At 52.1% G+C, this 18,455-nt stretch overlaps 1 protein-coding gene across 2 annotated transcripts in view; it reads left to right on the top strand.

Annotated features, from left to right (window-relative positions):
- The window catches only part of LOC138260535 (glutamate carboxypeptidase 2-like), a 350,295-nt gene that overhangs the window by 220,243 nt on the left and 111,597 nt on the right, over positions 1-18,455 (top strand). For both annotated transcript variants that reach the window (XM_069209149.1, XM_069209150.1), the window contains exon 9: positions 5,973-6,092. In XM_069209149.1, the coding sequence (XP_069065250.1) occupies positions 5,973-6,092 (120 nt within the window). The remainder of the gene's footprint in view (positions 1-5,972; positions 6,093-18,455) is intronic.

Below are 18,455 nucleotides of genomic sequence, written 5' to 3'. Positions count from 1 at the left end.
TCAGTCAGTGACTCAGCATCCCCTCTGTAGCCTCAGTCAGTGACTCAGCATCCCCTCTGTAGCCTCAGTCATTGACTCAGCATCCCCTCTGTATCCTCAGTCAGTGACTCAGCATCCCCTCTGTAGCCTCAGTCAGTGACTCAGTTCCTCCTCTGTAGCCTCAGTCATTGACTCAGCATCCCCTCTGTAGCCTCAGTCAGTGACTCAGCATCTCCTCTGTAGCCTGTCATTGACTCAGCATCCCCTCTGTAGCCTCAGTCAGTGACTCAGCATCTCCTCTGTAGCCTGTCATTGACTCAGCATCCCCTCTGTAGCCTCAGTCAGTGACTTAGCATCTCCTCTGTAGCCTCAGTCATTGACTCAGCATCCCCTCTGTAGCCTCAGTCAGTGACTCAGCTTCTCCACTGTAGCCTCAGTCAGTGACTCAGCATCTCCTCTGTAGCCTCAGTCAGTGACTCAGCATCTCCTCTGTAGCCTGTCATTGACTCAGCATCCCCTCTGTAGCCTCAGTCAGTGGCTCAGCATCTCCTCTGTAGCCTCAGTCATTGACTCAGCATCCCCTCTGTATCCTCAGTCAGTGACTCAGCATCTCCTCTGTAGCCTCAGTCAGTGACTCAGTTCCTCCTCTGTAGCCTCAGTCATTGACTCAGCATCCCCTCTGTAGCCTCAGTCAGTGACTCAGCATCTCCTCTGTAGCCTGTCATTGACTCAGCATCCCCTCTGTAGCCTCAGTCAGTGACTCAGCATCTCCTCTGTAGCCTCAATCATTGACTCAGCATCCCCTCTGTATCCTCAGTCAGTGACTCAGCATCCCCTCTGTAGCCTCAGTCAGTGACTCAGCATCTCCTCTGTAGCCTCAGTCAGTGACTCAGCATCCCCTCTGTAGCCTCAGTCAGTGACTCAGCATCTCCTCTGTAGCCTGTCATTGACTCAGCATCCCCTCTGTAGCCTCAGTCAGTGACTCAGCATCCCCTCTGTAGTCTTAGTCATTGGCTCAGCATCCCCTCTGTAGCCTCAGTCAGTGACTCAGCATCCCCTCTGTAGCCTCAGTCAGTGACTCAGCATCTCCTCTGTAGCCTGTTATTGACTCAGCATCCCCTCTGTAGCCTCAGTCAGTGACTCAGCATCTCCTCTGTAGCCTCAGTCATTGACTCAGCATCCCCTCTGTAGCCTCAGTCAGTGACTCAGCATCCTCTCTGTAGCCTCAGTCAGTGACTCAGCATCCCCTCTGTAGCCTCAGTCAGTGACTCAGCATCCTCTCTGTAGCCTCAGTCATGGACTCAGCTTCTCCACTGTAGCCTCAGTCAGTGACTCAGCATCTCCTCTGTAGCCTCAGTCATTGACTCAGCATCCCCTCTGTAGCCTCAGTCAGTGACTCAGCATCTCCTCTGTAGCCTCAGTCATTGACTCAGCATCTCCTCTGTAGCTTCAGTCAGTGACTCAGTTCCTCCTCTGTAGCCTCAGTCATTGACTCAGCATCCCCTCTGTAGCCTCAGTCATTGACTCAGCATCTCCTCTGTAGCCTCAGTCAGTGACTCAGCATCCCCTTTGTAGCCTCAGTCAGTGACTCAGCTTCTCCTCTGTAGCCTCAGTCAGTGACTCAGCATCTCCTCTGTAGCCTCAGTCATTGACTCAGCATCTCCTCTGTAGCCTCAGTCAGTGACTCAGCATCCCCTCTGTAGCCTCAGTCAGTGACTCAGCTTCTCCTCTGTAGCCTCAGTCAGTGACTCAGCATCTCCTCTGTAGCCTCAGTCATTGACTCAGCATCTCCTCTGTAGCCTCAGTCAGTGACTCAGTTCCTCCTCTGTAGCCTCAGTCATTGACTCAGCATCCCCTCTGTAGCCTCAGTCAGTGACTCAGCATCTCCTCTGTAGCCTGTTATTGACTCAGCATCTCCTCTGTAGCCTCTGTCGTTGACTCAGCATCCCCTCTGTAGTCTTAGTCATTGGCTCAGCATCCCCTCTGTAGCCTCAGTCATTGACTCAGCATCCCCTCTGTAGCCTCAGTCAGTGACTCAGCATCTCCTCTGTAGCCTGTCATTGACTCAGCATCCCCTCTGTAGCCTCAGTCATTGACTCAGCATCCCCTCTGTAGCTCAGTCAGTGACTCAGCATCTCCTCTGTAGCCTGTCATTGACTCAGCATCCCCTCTGTAGCCTCAGTCAGTGACTTAGCATCTCCTCTGTAGCCTCAGTCATTGACTCAACATCCCCTCTGTAGCCTCAGTCAGTGACTCAGCTTCTCCACTGTAGCCTCAGTCAGTGACTCAGCATCTCCTCTGTAGCCTCAGTCATTGACTCAGCATCTCCTCTGTAGCCTCAGTCATTGACTCAGCATCCCCTCTGTAGCCTCAGTCAGTGACTCAGCATCTCCTCTGTAGCCTCAGTCATTGACTCAGCATCCCCTCTGTATCCTCAGTCAGTGACTCAGCATCTCCTCTGTAGCCTCAGTCAGTGACTCAGTTCCTCCTCTGTAGCCTCAGTCATTGACTCAGCATCCCCTCTGTAGCCTCAGTCAGTGACTCAGCATCTCCTCTGTAGCCTCAGTCAGTGACTCAGCATCCCCTCTGTAGCCTCAGTCAGTGACTCAGCATCCCCTCTGTAGCCTCAGTCAGTGACTCAGCATCTCCTCTGTAGCCTGTCATTGACTCAGCATCCCCTCTGTAGCCTCAGTCAGTGACTCAGCATCCCCTCTGTAGCCTCAGTCATTGACTCAGCATCTCCTCTGTAGCCTGTCATTGACTCAGCATCCCCTCTGTAGCCTCAGTCAGTGACTCAGCATCCCCTCTGTAGCCTCAGTCATTGACTCAGCATCTCCTCTGTAGCCTGTCATTGACTCAGCATCCCCTCTGTAGCCTCAGTCAGTGACTCAGCATCCCCTCTGTAGCCTCAGTCAGTGACTCAGCATCCCCTCTGTAGCCTCAGTCAGTGACTCAGCATCTCCTCTGTAGCCTGTCATTGACTCAGCATCCCCTCTGTAGCCTCAGTCAGTGACTCAGCATCCCCTCTGTAGCCTCAGTCATTGACTCAGCATCTCCTCTGTAGTCTCAGTCAGTGACTCAGTTCCTCCTCTGTAGCCTCAGTCATTGACTCAGCTTCTCCACTGTAGCCTCAGTCAGTGACTCAGCATCTCCTCTGTAGCCTCAGTCATTGACTCAGCATCCCCTCTGTAGTGTCAGTCAGTGACTCAGCATCTCCTCTGTAGCCTCAGTCATTGACTCAGCATCTCCTCTGTAGCTTCAGTCAGTGACTCAGTTCCTCCTCTGTAGCCTCAGTCATTGACTCAGCATCCCCTCTGTAGCCTCAGTCATTGACTCAGCATCTCCTCTGTAGCCTCAGTCAGTGACTCAGCATCCCCTTTGTAGCCTCAGTCAGTGACTCAGCTTCTCCTCTGTAGCCTCAGTCAGTGACTCAGCATCTCCTCTGTAGCCTCAGTCATTGACTCAGCATCTCCTCTGTAGCCTCAGTCAGTGACTCAGTTCCTCCTCTGTAGCCTCAGTCATTGACTCAGCATCCCCTCTGTATCCTCAGTCATTGACTCAGCATCTCCTCTGTAGCCTCAGTCAGTGACTCAGTTCCTCCTCTGTAGCCTCAGTCATTGACTCAGCATCCCCTCTGTAGCGTCAGTCAGTGACTCAGCATCCCCTCTGTAGTCTTAGTCATTGACTCAGCATCTCCTCTGTAGCTTGTCATTGACTCAGCATCCCCTCTGTAGCCTCAGTCAGTAACTCAGCATCTCCTCTGTAGCCTCAGTCAGTGACTCAGTTCCTCCTCTGTAGCCTCAGTCAGTGACTCAGCATCCCCTCTGTAGCCTCAGTCAGTGACTCAGCATCCCCTCTGTAGTCTTAGTCATTGACTCAGCATCTCCTCTGTAGCCTGTCATTGACTCAGCATCCCCTCTGTAGCCTCAGTCAGTGACTCAGCATCCCCTCTGTAGTCTTAGTCATTGGCTCAGCATCCCCTCTGTAGCCTCAGTCAGTGACTCAGCATCCCCTCTGTAGCCTCAGTCAGTGACTCAGCTTCTCCACTGTAGCCTCAGTCAGTGACTCAGCATCCCCTCTGTAGCCTCTGTCGTTGACTCAGCATCCCCTCTGTAGCCTCTGTCGTTGACTCAGCATCCCCTCTGTAGCCTCAGTCAGTGACTCAGCATCTCCTCTGTAGCCTGTTATTGACTCAGCATCCCCTCTGTAGCCTGTCATTGACTCAGCATCCCCTCTGTAGCCTCAGTCAGTGACTCAGCATCTCCTCTGTAGCCTGTCATTGACTCAGCATCCCCTCTGTAGCCTCAGTCAGTGACTCAGCATCTCCTCTGTAGCCTCAGTCATTGACTCAGCATCCCCTCTGTATCCTCAGTCAGTGACTCAGCATCTCCTCTGTAGCCTCAGTCAGTGACTCAGTTCCTCCTCTGTAACCTCAGTCATTGACTCAGCATCCCCTCTGTAGCCTCAGTCAGTGACTCAGCATCTCCTCTGTAGCCTGTCATTGACTCAGCATCCCCTCTGTAGCCTCAGTCAGTGACTCAGCATCTCCTCTGTAGCCTCAGTCATTGACTCAGCATCCCCTCTGTATCCTCAGTCAGTGACTCAGCATCCCCTCTGTAGCCTCAGTCAGTGACTCAGCATCTCCTCTGTAGCCTCAGTCAGTGACTCAGCATCCCCTCTGTAGCCTCAGTCAGTGACTCAGCATCTCCTCTGTAGCCTGTCATTGACTCAGCATCCCCTCTGTAGCCTCAGTCAGTGACTCAGCATCCCCTCTGTAGTCTTAGTCATTGGCTCAGCATCCCCTCTGTAGCCTCAGTCAGTGACTCAGCATCCCCTCTGTATCCTCAGTCAGTGACTCAGCATCCCCTCTGTAGCCTCAGTCAGTGACTCAGCATCTCCTCTGTAGCCTCAGTCAGTGACTCAGCATCCCCTCTGTAGCCTCAGTCAGTGACTCAGCATCTCCTCTGTAGCCTGTCATTGACTCAGCATCCCCTCTGTAGCCTCAGTCAGTGACTCAGCATCCCCTCTGTAGTCTTAGTCATTGGCTCAGCATCCCCTCTGTAGCCTCAGTCAGTGACTCAGCATCCCCTCTGTAGCCTCAGTCATTGACTCAGCATCCCCTCTGTAGCCTCAGTCAGTGACTCAGCATCTCCTCTGTAGCCTCAGTCATTGACTCAGCATCCCCTCTGTAGCCTCAGTCAGTGACTCAGCATCCCCTCTGTAGCCTCAGTCAGTGACTCAGCATCCCCTCTGTATCCTCAGTCAGTGACTCAGCATCCCCTCTGTAGCCTCAGTCAGTGACTCAGTTCCTCCTCTGTAGCCTCAGTCATTGACTCAGCATCCCCTCTGTAGCCTCAGTCAGTGACTCAGCATCCCCTCTGTAGCCTCAGTCAGTGACTCAGCATCCCCTCTGTAGCCTCAGTCAGTGACTCAGCATCCCCTCTGTAGCCTCAGTCAGTGACTCAGCATCTCCTCCGTAGCCTCAGTCAGTGACTCAGCATCTCCTCTGTAGCCTGTTATTGACTCAGCATCCCCTCTGTAGCCTCAGTCAGTGACTCAGCATCCCCTCTGTAGCCTCAGTCAGTGACTCAGTTCCTCCTCTGTAGCCTCAGTCATTGACTCAGCATCCCCTCTGTAGCCTCAGTCAGTGACTCAGCATCCCCTCTGTAGCCTCAGTCAGTGACTCAGCATCCCCTCTGTAGCCTCAGTCAGTGACTCAGCATCTCCTCCGTAGCCTCTGTCGTTGACTCAGCATCCCCTCTGTAGCCTCAGTCAGTGACTCAGCATCCCCTCTGTAGCCTCTGTCGTTGACTCAGCATCCCCTCTGTAGCCTCAGTCAGTGACTCAGCATCTCCTCTGTAGCCTGTTATTGACTCAGCATCCCCTCTGTAGCCTCAGTCAGTGACTCAGCATCTCCTCTGTAGCCTGTCATTGACTCAGCATCTCCTCCGTAGCCTCTGTCGTTGACTCAGCTTCTTCCCTTCTGTCCTCAGACCGGTATGTGATGCTTGGTAATCACCGCGACGCCTGGGTGTTCGGTGCCGTTGACCCCTCCAGTGGGACCGCTGCCATGATGGAGCTCAGCCGGGCGATGGGACGGCTCCTTAAGGATGGTAAGAAGTGCTTGGGAAATACATCACAATGTGGCACTGCGCAGTGCACGTGTGCACAAAGCGTACAATAAATGCACATACACACACCTCCTGGACACTGGGGTCTAAGTACCATTGACATCCCACAGATTCTGGGGCGTGGACGTCAGAGACAAAGAAACCCCCCGCATGGCTCCAAAGATCGCGCGCCACCTCCTCGAGATCATTAGGACCCCTGATCTGTGTCCCCCATTTCAGCAAACATGACATCATCTGCTTGAGAGGTTCACGTGCTTCTGCAGAGACCATGGCCTGGAAGTTAATACTTCCTAAACCAAATATATGGTGTTCGGTGATCGTAAACACAAAATAGGAAGGAAGATATCTTTGGAGGGAGAGGTTTTGGAAAGAGTAACTGATTTTGATTATCTGGGAATAAGACTGGAGGATTCCCATAAATGGCAGGCCCATTTATCAAAGTCTCTTATGAGCTAAAAAACTAAAATCTGGGTGTCTTCTGAGATGTTGCCAAATCTCTCAGCTTTGCAATTACTCCTGCAATAGAAATATACAAAGCCCAAGCAAGGGGTGGAGTAATATATTGTGCAGAGTTATGGGGTTATTGTAACCTGAATGATTTGGAGAAAGCTGAAATCTTTTTCTTGAAAATGCTATTAAAAATACTGGTAAATTCCCCAACTCTGCCCATTAGGTTGGGTTTGAATCTGCACTCCATTTCGCATATGCTGCCTTAAGGCCATTGACACACTGGATTAGGATATGGTCCTTGGACATCTTAGGCCCATATAGAGCTGGGCTTAGTGCCCTGACTAGTACGCAATCCATAAAGAAAGTTAGGTGGTGAAATTACATTAAAGAAACCCTTTTTAATCTTGGCCTGGGCGATTTCTGGTCAGACCCCTCTCACCTTCCAAAACAATGCTGTGCAGCTTGTGAAAGATGCATATTGGCTGACTGTACAAATGAAAAAACTAGCAGAGGTTTACTCGCTTAGTATAACTGATAGTTTTTTATCCTTGAAATGCCATTATGAATTTGAGCACTTTATGGACTTGATTGTATCTCCTTCAGCACGTGCACTTTATACCAGATTTAGGTTAGGAACATTAGCACTTTGCTCTTTTACTTGTAAATGGTCTAATTCTGGCACTGACAATGACTTATGTCCGATGGGATGTGGAGTTGTTGAACATATAGCCCACGTTTTATTTTGCTGCATCGCTTATTCTAAGCAGAGGGCACGTTGGCTTATTCCACTCTGCAGATCCATGGGTTTTGGGAGCGGGAGTCTAGCTCTTAGGATTTTTAAATCAAATGCTTGTGGTAACGTGGCATGTGCATTGGCAGTTTCTGGAGGCAATTTGGCCCATTAGATGCAAATCCTTGAAGTCATAATCATGACATACAGTATTATAATTGTCATTAGTTAGCAATTGTAAATCGAAAGCCAATATTATAGCGATGACCAATGAGAATTAGCCCTGAGAATATGTGATGCGTTGTGGTTTGTATTTATGCTTTTTAATACTGTTTTTCATAATTCTCAAATGTTTTTTTATCATATTGTATTTTTAAATTAGGCTTGAGATATGGCAGAATTGTTATATTTATTGCTTGCTATTACTAGCTAGAGGTTTTATCATTTTTTGTTTTTAACTTCGATGTATTTATGTCTTTTGTTCATGTGCTTTGATGGTATTTTATTTTACCTAAATAAAGCTAACTAACAGTCATGGATGTGTGTTGGAGGCATTTTAAGAAACTGGAGATCTGAGGTTTGGAGGGCACAACAAGAACGGGTTCTTTAAATGAAACCTTAGCTCAGTCCTGGCTAGCCGTGGCACCGAGCAGTCAGGCTTAACTCGGAGGCAAATAACTGTAAAGCATTTATCTGTACCAAAACAGTCAATGACTAACACAAAACAACACAATACATATCCCACTCCAACATATAAAACTAGAGTCTATTTTTATCTTAAGGTAGATACCAAATCGACAAAAATCAGATGGAGGGAACAGGAGTTATGATTTTTGTGAGATTTCTCCAAATCAGTGCTTTTCACTCCAAAAAGTTTGGAAAAGTTTATGAATCACTGATTTTTTACCTCAACTGCAGTCTATAAGCTTCAAACGCAAGCATCAGGGGCAAAGTCAAATTTTCAGGCCAAACGCGATGGAAATAAGAATCCAATGCAGGTGCTGGGTGAGTCCCGGACAAGATTTTACCTGTGCACTTAGAAACTTTTCTGGTTCTTTTTCTTGTTGATGGTGAGGTCAGCAGGGTCCTCTGCTGCTGGAGTGCAGTCTTGGGGTCGACGACAACAAATTGCCAAAGTCCAGGCGTCTGGTGAGAGCCTTGGTTCTTGATGGGCACTTGAGTCTGCCTACAAATTGGATAGTAGTGGTAGTCTATGAGCCTCAAAGTTTGTGCTTAAAAAACACTATTTTTTGGCCGTGGCTCACAAGTTGCAGTCCTTTTGCAAGAAAGAATAAACTACAGCACTGGTCAAAGATTCTATACCTGAGAAGGACCTCTTGGGTTTTAGGCCTCAATCTCTCGGCACCAACAATGAACTCCAGGACTCTTCGAAGGCAAATCTTTCCGCTGGACACTTTGCAGGTGTAGGGTCTCTCTAGATTTAGGGGGTCATTACAACATTGGCAGTAAAAGCTGCTTACCGCCGTTAAGAAGACCACCAACACACTGCCCCGGCCGCGGAATTCCGCCACAGCTGTTATGACCCACATCCCGAAATCCGCCAAAATTCAGACACCCACACAAGTCCGCCACACCAAAGGTCAGTGATAACTGGCGAAAACCAAACCTCCACCGTCACGCCAACAGAAAAACGCCCACACTATCACGACACACGAATCCACGCGGCGGTCTTTCAACCGCGGTATTCCATTGGCGGTACACACAGCCGCGCTAAAAATACACACACATCACCAAAACACCACCACATTGGACAATTCGAAATACACACACCTGATACACATACACACACCACTCCCACACACCCAATACAATATAAAACACACACCCACATCACCCACAAACCCCTACGACCACAATTACAGAGAGAAGGCCAGAGAGAGACACCACCATCAACAAATTAGCATCCACAGGCACACAACACCATCACCCATACAACTTCCACGCACCTCACACAACACACCACTACATATCACCACACTTATCACCACACACACCACCCCACACATCACCCCATGGCACAGCAAAGACAGCCCAGGTTCTCGGAGGAGGAGCTCAGGGTCATGGTGGAGGAAATCGTCCGGGTAGAGCCACAGCTATTTGGATCCTAGGTGCAGCACACCTCAATTGCAAGGAAGATGGAGCTATGGCGAAGAATAGTCGACAGGGTCAACGCAGTGGGACAGCACCCAAGAAATCAGGAGGAGATCAGGAAGAGGTGGAACGACCTATGGGGGAAGGTGCATTCCGTGGTCTCAAGACACCACCAGGCGGTTCAGCGGACTGGGGGCAGACCACCACCTCCCCACCCACAACTAACAACATGGGAGGAGCAGGTCTTGGCGATTCTGCATCCTGAGGGCCTTGTAGGAGTCGGTGGAGAAATGGACTCTGGTAAGTCAAATCTTAACTATTACATCCCCCACCCTACCTGCATGCCATCACATACCCCCACCCTCGCCCTCACCCCTATCACTCCAACTCCTTACAAATGTACCAATATCACAAACCACACATCCCAACACCAGGCCCTGCATGCAACAACAACACATGGACACCCATCACTAAAGCATGCCCACTGCACATACCCATACACCCCCCTAAACCATCATCACACAAGCTCACACACAGGAATGCCAGCACTGGGGTACACAGTCACCCACCCATTGCACACCATGACACACACAGATGCAATAATCATGCCTTTCCACCCCTGCAGGACCACTACCCAACATCACCAGACAGGAGGGTCCGGACATGTCCACTCCACCCACAGAAGAGGCCCACAGTGATGACAGCACCTCTGTCCACCTGGATCTAGATGACCAGCCCGGACCATCGGGGGCCTCGGGACAGTCGGTTCCCCTCACATAGGCACAGGCCACCACAGACCGTCCCCCCTCAGGAAACACCAGAACAGCACCCACCCAGCGGGCCCATCCCTATGTCCCCAGGACGCGTCAATCAGCTGTGTGTCCACCACTACAGGGAACCCAGGATAACCCACCATCCCAACAACAACAGAGACCTGGGGGCAGTGGTAGTGGGCACACGGTCCAGGGGACGGAGGCCCAGGAACACAGGGGAACTGGGAGGGCTACTGTGTGACAGGGGGCTGACAGGCCAAGGGAACCCACTCTCCAAGAGGCCCTCTCCTCCATCATGGGAGCCTACCACCACTCCCAGGAGACGATGGCAACGGTACTGGCCAAGTTTCAGAAGACCCAGCGCATGCAGGAGGAACAGTATTTGGGGTTCAGGGAGGAACTCAGAACTATCAGCTCCACCCTGGGCCCCATCGTAGGGGTGCTGAAGGAAGTACTCCACACCAGGAGGGACACTGTGGCACTACAAGGGACCCCTGACACTAGCATGGACAATGAACTGCCCACCACCTCCGCCGGCGCTAGTGGACAGGAGGCACCGCCACAGGACCACCACACCAGCACCCCACCCCCTGCAGACGGAGAACCACCCCGCAAACGGTCCCTGAGATCCAGGAACAAGACAGAGCATGATGCCAAGACCCCCGCCAAGAAATGAGACCACCCTGATTGTCATCCCACTGTCCCACTTTGTCACCCTGTCCATATTGAAACTGCCCCAGCTCCACTTCCTATGCCCATATGGGCAATGCACCGGTGAGACTAATAGACTGGACTCTGCCATGGACACTCCTCTGCCATCACCCCTCCCCATTTAACTTCCTCCTCCAATATTTTGTATCTAAATAAACACACCTAAAGCACCAAAAGATCTGGAGTCTGTCTGTGATTTCAAAATAGTGTATTTGCAATTACAGTGACAAAATGTTCTTGAAATAGTAATGTCAACATACCTATGTCACACAGCTCTAGTCCATGAGGAATCTAAGCAGATGAGGCACGTTGGGACCCACACCTGTGAAACCGTAAGGGAAAGTGACAACTCAGTGACCATACACTGGGTGAAAACGACAGACAAGATAGAGATAGAAGTGTAAAAGTACATGTAGTAGGCAGGAATGTATTCTCACCTGTGTTTCACTGGAAATATTGCTGTATCACTGAGTCCCTGTTCTGCATGTCTTCTTCCTCTGCTTCATCCTCATCTCTGTCCACAGGCTGAACAGCTGCCACAACACCGTCATCTGGACCATCCTCCTGCAGAAAAGGCACCTGTTGTCGCAAAGCCAAGTTGTGAAGCATACAGCAGGCCACGATGATCTGGCACACCTTCTTTGGTGAGTAGAATAGGGATCCACCTGTCATATGCAGACACCTGAACCTGGCCTTCAGGAGGCTGAAGGTCTGCTCAATCACCCTCCTAGTTCGCCCATGGGCCTCATTGTAGCGTTCCTCTGCCCTTGTCCTGGGATTCCTCACTGGGGCCAGTAGCCATGACAGGTTGGGGTAACCAGAGTCACCTAATAGCCACACACGGTGCCTCTGGAGTTGACCCATCACATAAGGGATGCTGCTATTCTGCAGGATGTAGGCGTCATGCACTGAGCCAGGGAACATGGCATTCACATGGGAGATGTACTGGTCTGCCAAACATACCATCTGTACATTCATGGAATGATAACTCTTCCGGTTCCTGTACTCCTGTTCACTCCTGTGGGGGGGGGGGACCAAAGCCACATGGGTCCCATCAATGGCACCTATGATGTTGGGGATATGTCCAAGGGCATAGAAGTCACCTTTCACTGTAGGCAAATCCTCCACCTGAGGGAAAACGATGTAGCTCCGCATGTGTTTCAGCAGGGCAGACAACACTCTGGACAATACGTTGGAAAACATAGGCTGGGACATCCCTGATGCCATGGCCACAGTTGTTTGAAAAGACCCACTTGCAAGGAAATGGAGCACTGATAGCACCTGCACTTGAGGGGGGATTCCTGTGGGATGAGGATCGCTGACATCAGGTCATGCTCCAACTGTGTACACAGTTCCTGGATTGTGGCACAGTCAAACCTGTAGGTGATAATCACATTTCTTTCCTCCATTGTCGACAGGTCCACCAGCGGTCGGTACACTGGAGGATTCCGCCATCTCCTCACATGTCCCAGCGGACGGTGCCTATGAAGGACAACAACAAGCACAGAGTCAAACAACTCAGAAGTATGTACCCACAGTCTACACAGAACCCCAATCATACACAAAATGTGGCCTGTATGTGTGTTGAGACTAGGCCTAGGTATGTGTGACGCAGTTGGAAATAAGGCCATGTGGGCCCCTGAAATGGCGGCTGCCTGACCTCTATAGTGGGACAATGGGATGTGAGGTAACTGCGCTGGCGTTGTACACCGTTGCGGTAGGCGGTCGAAGACCGCGGTGCAATGCTGTATTGGTTAACATTGGACCCTATGGGTCCCAGGAGCCAATGACGATGTACGCCGGCGGTGATGGTACGCACTGCCGCGGACGTGAACGCCATTTTCTATCTGTATAATCACTCGATACCTGATCTTCGACAGGAGAGGACCTACACTGCAAGTGCTGCTGTGACCTCGGTCTGGAAGAGACAATGGCTTGTGCGTCTGGGGAAAGGGCCCCTGCCTTCACATCGGAGGAGTTGGAGAAGCTCATCGATGGGTTCCTCCCCCAGTACACGCTACTCTACGGTCCTCCAGACCAACAGGTAAGTACACAGAGAGCATGTTGTATGGGCTATGCCTGTACATTTCATGTAGGTCAGTGCCCACCAGAAGAAGGATATTTGGCGTGCCATCGCCAAGGACATCCGGACCCTGGGGGTCCACCACAGACGGAGCACCCACTGCAGGAAAAGATGGGAGGACATTCGCCGCTGGAGCAAGAAGACGGCAGAGGCTCAGCTGGGGATGGCCTCCCAACGTGGGAGGGGTGCCCGTTGAACCATGACCCCCCTGATGTTCAGGATCCTGGCGGTGGCCTACCCGGAGTTGGATGGGTGCTTGAGGGCATCACAGCAGACACAAGGGGGTGAGTACACTCTCATTCAGTTGACTTTGAGTGCAGTGGAGGTGCCTGGGTGGGGGAGGATGGCTGTGGGTTTCCCTAGGCCAGGGCGAGTTCCGTAGGCTAGGCCCCTCCGTAAAGCATGGCCCAGTGGCCCCCCCACCCCACCTCTGTAGAGTGCCAAGTACAGCTATTCATGCACCTGTGTCATCTATGTGTGTAGATGTCGTCCATAGCCTTGTAGGCCATTTCCCATGAATTGCACTGTAGAGCCCAAGAGCGTGACGTAGTGCAGGGGGCTTCTGTGTCTGTCTTGTCCGCCAACGGTAGCGGTAATCCATGCACTCAACATGTCTTTCTTCTGTTCCCCCCCCCTTTTTGTGGTCTCCCTGTTCTTGTGTGCATTAGCATCATCAGACGGAGGAGCAGTGGCATCGGAGCACGAGGGAGCTGCATCCCACATAGCAATGGAGGGCCACACCACAGACTCAGAATACACCAGTGGGACGGAGGGCGAGGGGAGCACCACGGCGGGGACAGGAGCTGAAACCAGCGTCACGGACTCGCCCTCCGATGGGAGCTCCCTTGTGGTGGTGGCAATATCTGTGCCCCCCGCATCTACAGGGTCAGCCGCCACCCCCCCTACCAGCACTGCCCTCCCAGCAGCCCCTCAGCCTTCTCCACGTGCCCGCTCACCCAGGAGGGTGGGCATCACCTTTGCCCCAGGCACCTCAGGCCCTGCCCCAGTCACCCCTGCTGCCCTCAGTGAGGAGGCCATTGTCCTCCTCAGGTCCCTCACTGTTAGGCAGTCTACAATTTTGAATGCCATCCAGGGTGTAGAGAGGCAGTTGCAACAAACAAATGCATTCCTGGAGGGCATTCATTGTGGTCAGGCAGCCCTTCACCGAGCCTTTCAAACTCTGGCCTCAGCACTGATGGCAGTCTTGTCCCTGTGTCTAGCCTCCCCCCTCCAACTTCCTCCACCCAGACCCAACCCCCTGTACCTCTGCCTATCCCAAGCACACCATCAGACCAGCCTGCATACACCTCACCACACAAGGGAAGCTCAGGCAAACATAAGCACCACACATCCCACAGGCACACCAACATCCACTGCCTCGACTGTGTCCCCCTCCTCGTCGTCTCCCTCCTCCCTCCCAGTCTCGTCTACACTCACACCTGCATGCACTACCTCTACAGCCACTACATCCCGCACCAGCACACCCACCAGCACACCCCGCTCATGTGCACTCACCACCCCCAATACCATACACACGTCCCCTGTGTTCTCTACCAGTGTGTCTGTGACGCCCCCTCCGAAGATACACAAACGCAGGCACACACCCACCCAACAGCCATCCACCTCACAACAGCCTCCAGCACATGCACCTGCACCCAAAGCCACCAAACTTACACCTCCTACAACCACCACCTCTTCCTCCACTCCCAAACCCCCTCCAGCTACCCCTCCCAGTGTGTCCAAACAACTTTTCCTGTCCAGCCTTGACCTATTTCCCACCCCCCGTCCAACTCATAGGTCCTGAACTAGCACCTCAGCCACAACATCTCCGGGACCAGTGGTGGCTGTTGTCACAGGTATGTGGAGTGCACCGGCCACCAGGACAGCCAGTGTGGCACGGAGTCACAGAACAGCCAGTCCCTCCCGTGAAGCACCAGAAGTTGGCCAATGCCCGGCGGGAGAGGGGGAAGACTCCAGCCACCCAAGCCGCTCCCACGGGTCCTGGTGGGAGTGTGGACTCAGCTGTGACTTCTCCCAAGGTGGGGAAGGGCCACAAGAAACCCGGCAAGTCTGGGAGGAGCAGCACGGCAGAGAAGACCGCCATCATCCCCGCTGCTAGGAGGCCACCGCCAGCCCCATCCTCGCTGCCCAGGAGGCCACCGCCAGCCCCATCCTCGCTGCACAGGAGGCCACCGCCAGCCCCATCCTCGCTGCACAGGAGGCCACCGCCAGCCCCATCCTCACTACCCAGGAGGCCACCGCCAGCCCCATCCTCGCTGCCCAGGAGGCCACCGCCAGCCCCATCCTCGCTGCACAGGAGGCCATCTCCAGCCCCATCCTCGCTGCCCAGGAGGGTCCCGCCAGCCACAGCCCAGCTGCGCAGGAGGCCACCGCCAGCCCCATCCTCACTGCCCAGGAGGGCCCCGCCAGCCACAGCCCAGCTGGGCCCTGCCAGCCACAGCCCAGCTGCCCAGGAGGGCCCCGCCAGCCACAGCCCAGCTGCCCAATGAAGGACCGCCAGCCCCAGCCCAGCTGGGCAATGAAGGACCGCCAACTCAGGCACCGCTGAACAGGGCACAGCCAAAACAAGCACCGCTGAACAGGGCACCGCCAACTCAAGCACCGATAACAGGTGACCGCCAACTCAAGCACCGCTGAACAGGGCACTGCCAACTCAAGCACCGCTAGCCCATGAGCGGCAGTGGCACCGATGCAACTCTGGACCGTCACGGGGTGCGTGATGCACTCTGGGCACCAGTCCCCCCCCAGAACCAGTGGAGACATGCATCCACTCCGTCTGTCCTTCACAGGATGAAGCACTCTGGGCACCAGTCCCCCTCCAGAACCAGTGGAGACATGCATCCACTCCGTCTGCCCTTCACAGGATGAAATACTCTGGGCACCAGTCGCCCCCCAGAACCAGTGGAGACAGTTATCCACTTGAGAGACTGTGGCTTTGCACTCCCAGGATTGAACAGTGGGCAAACCACCCACTGTAGAGACTTGAGAGACTGTGGCTTTGCACTCCCAGGATTGAACAGTGGGCAAACCACCCGCTGTAGAGACTTGAGAGACTGTGGCTTTGCACTCCACAGGATTGAACAGTGGGCAAACCACCCACTGTGTAGACTTGAGAGACTGTGGCTTTGCACTAACCAGGATACATCAATAGGCATGGAGCCCCCTCGTGGATCTGGCATCGTGCACTCATCCGGCTGAGGTGCCCCCACTTCCCTTCCCCCTGAGGTGCCTGTTGTATTTCTGTCTGATGTGTAGGTAAAGGTAAAGGGTATTGGTAGAACTACCAGCGGTTAGACTACCGTTCTTTGAGTTGGTGCTGGAAGATACATCAGAAACTCCTTTAGACACTTGAAGACATCAAAACAGGTGCCAGCAACTTTATTGACTTGATGGCCCATATTCAGTTTTTTGTTGATCCACACCCCCAGGTTTCTTACAACATTTATCAGTGACAGGGTGTAACCCAGGATGACTGGCCACATATGAGGACCCCAGAGGTGGGGATGGTTCCCCACAAGTAGAACCTCTGTCTTATCTCCATTTAATTTTGCATTCATCCAAGCTGACACAATTTGGGCGTCATCTGCTTAGGAAAACAGGGCACGCCCACTGGATTCCACAATCTCTGCCAGTGGACTCATCTAAAGATGGAGTAAGAGGGGGCTTAGAATGGACCCCTTGGCACCCCGTGAGGTAAGTGGTACGGTTTGGACCTCTGCTGTTGTGAATGGACCTGGAAGGAAAGGCCAGACAGGAAAGAGCTCAACCAAGCTGGGGCTGTTCCCTGTATCCCGACTTTACGCAATCTTGACAACAGGATAGCGTTGCTGACAGTACCGAGTATCTTTATTTCTCCTTGCTTTCTGTTCTTTCTGTGTGCTGCATTCTGCAGCACACATAGAAGGAGGAAAACACCATAATGGATTGTTTATGTGCAAGAAGGTGTCCCTTCCTGCCCATAAACCATCATCCCTGCAATGCAGTCACCCTTGCACCATGGTGCAAGCGTGCCTGCGTTGGCGCTAGCAGCCAGTTGTTCGCCATTGCAGAGGAGTGTACAGGGATGCGTTGTATTGCTGTAAATACTACGCATCCCTGCACTTTCCTAATGGCGCAGCGCAGCAAGCTGGCTTGCGGCACCACTCTGCATAATTCTCTTGTAAATATGGGCCCTAGTGTCCTGGGATGCTCTCTGCAATTCCCATTGGGTTGAGAAGGAATGACTCCAACTCCCTTGTCAGAGGCAAGTGGCAGTAGTGCAAAGGCATGTCTGAAATCAGGAGGCTTCCCCACAAATGCCCTGCACAGGGGAAGTCTGAATGTCACAAAGACCTCCTGTACTCCGGATTCCAAATGACCTGTGGAAGCTTCTGGGAGATCAGGACAGTGAAGAGTGCAACTATCTATCCTTAGGTGGAGAAGAATATTTAGTGGTACCTGGTGGGCCTGGGTATTGGAAACTTCTCAGCCCATTACAACCTAGACTGTGGCACCGGGTGTCCTACCCACACTCTTGGAGCCAGATTCACTTTTGAGTATGTTTACAACTTACTACAAATGTGAAGGTTACAAATCTCCCACCCTGGAGTATAGCAATTGGATTACCCTTGTGTGGGTGACGGCCCTCCCTAAACTCATCCCTAACTCCCTTTTACTCCTTCCTAATCCCATCCCCATCTGTGGCAAGTCTGCTCCTTTTCCTACCCATTCCCCTCGGTCCCTTCAACATTTGCTGCTAAAATCTATACCTTCAGGTGTGGAGGCTCTGCAGTCAGGGTTGAAACCTCTGCACACATAACTACAGGCAAAACGTACATTTAGTGTTACAGTTTGTAATACTACAGAGCTTGCTATAAAGTGCAGTTTGAGAATCAGGACCCAGGTGTCCATGACACACCACATAGCCAGCTTTAAAAGCAGGTGACACAGAAGCTATCCAGATTATGCCCAATAGCATTCACTGGCCATTGAGAAGTCACATAAACAGTTTATCCTGAAGAGCACAGCTTTGTGTTAAAGAAGCCATTTCCTCCTATGTGTTGTGAGTAAGGGCCATCTGCTTCAAAATGTGTCTTGATAACTGCCTCAAAGTCTTGATAATCTATGCAGTGATAGAAGGTGGAGACACAGATCTGAGTAAACCCAAGGGCTTGCGTTAACAGGTGTACATGCAGACCTAAGCTAACCCAAGGTCTGTGATAAGAGGCGCACATGCAGATCAGAGTCAACAAAACTCTATGATAACAGCTGTCCATGCAGATCCGAGCCAACGCAAGTGTCAGCAATAACAGATGAACGTGCAGATCTAAGCCACCCAAGGGTATGTGCTTGCGTTAACAGGTGTACATGCAGACCTAAGCTAACCCAAGGTCTGTGATAACAGGTGCACATGCAGATCCGAGTCAACCCAAAGGTCTGTGATACCACGTCTTACACTCATCCTTCAGTGTAGGTGTTGAGTGGGA

The sequence above is a fragment of the Pleurodeles waltl genome, chromosome 9 (genome assembly GCF_031143425.1).
Source record: "Pleurodeles waltl isolate 20211129_DDA chromosome 9, aPleWal1.hap1.20221129, whole genome shotgun sequence".
In the NCBI taxonomy this organism is placed as follows: Eukaryota; Metazoa; Chordata; class Amphibia; order Caudata; family Salamandridae; genus Pleurodeles; species Pleurodeles waltl.
Note: the sequence above shows the minus strand (reverse complement) of the source record. Positions and strands in the feature narration are given on the sequence as shown.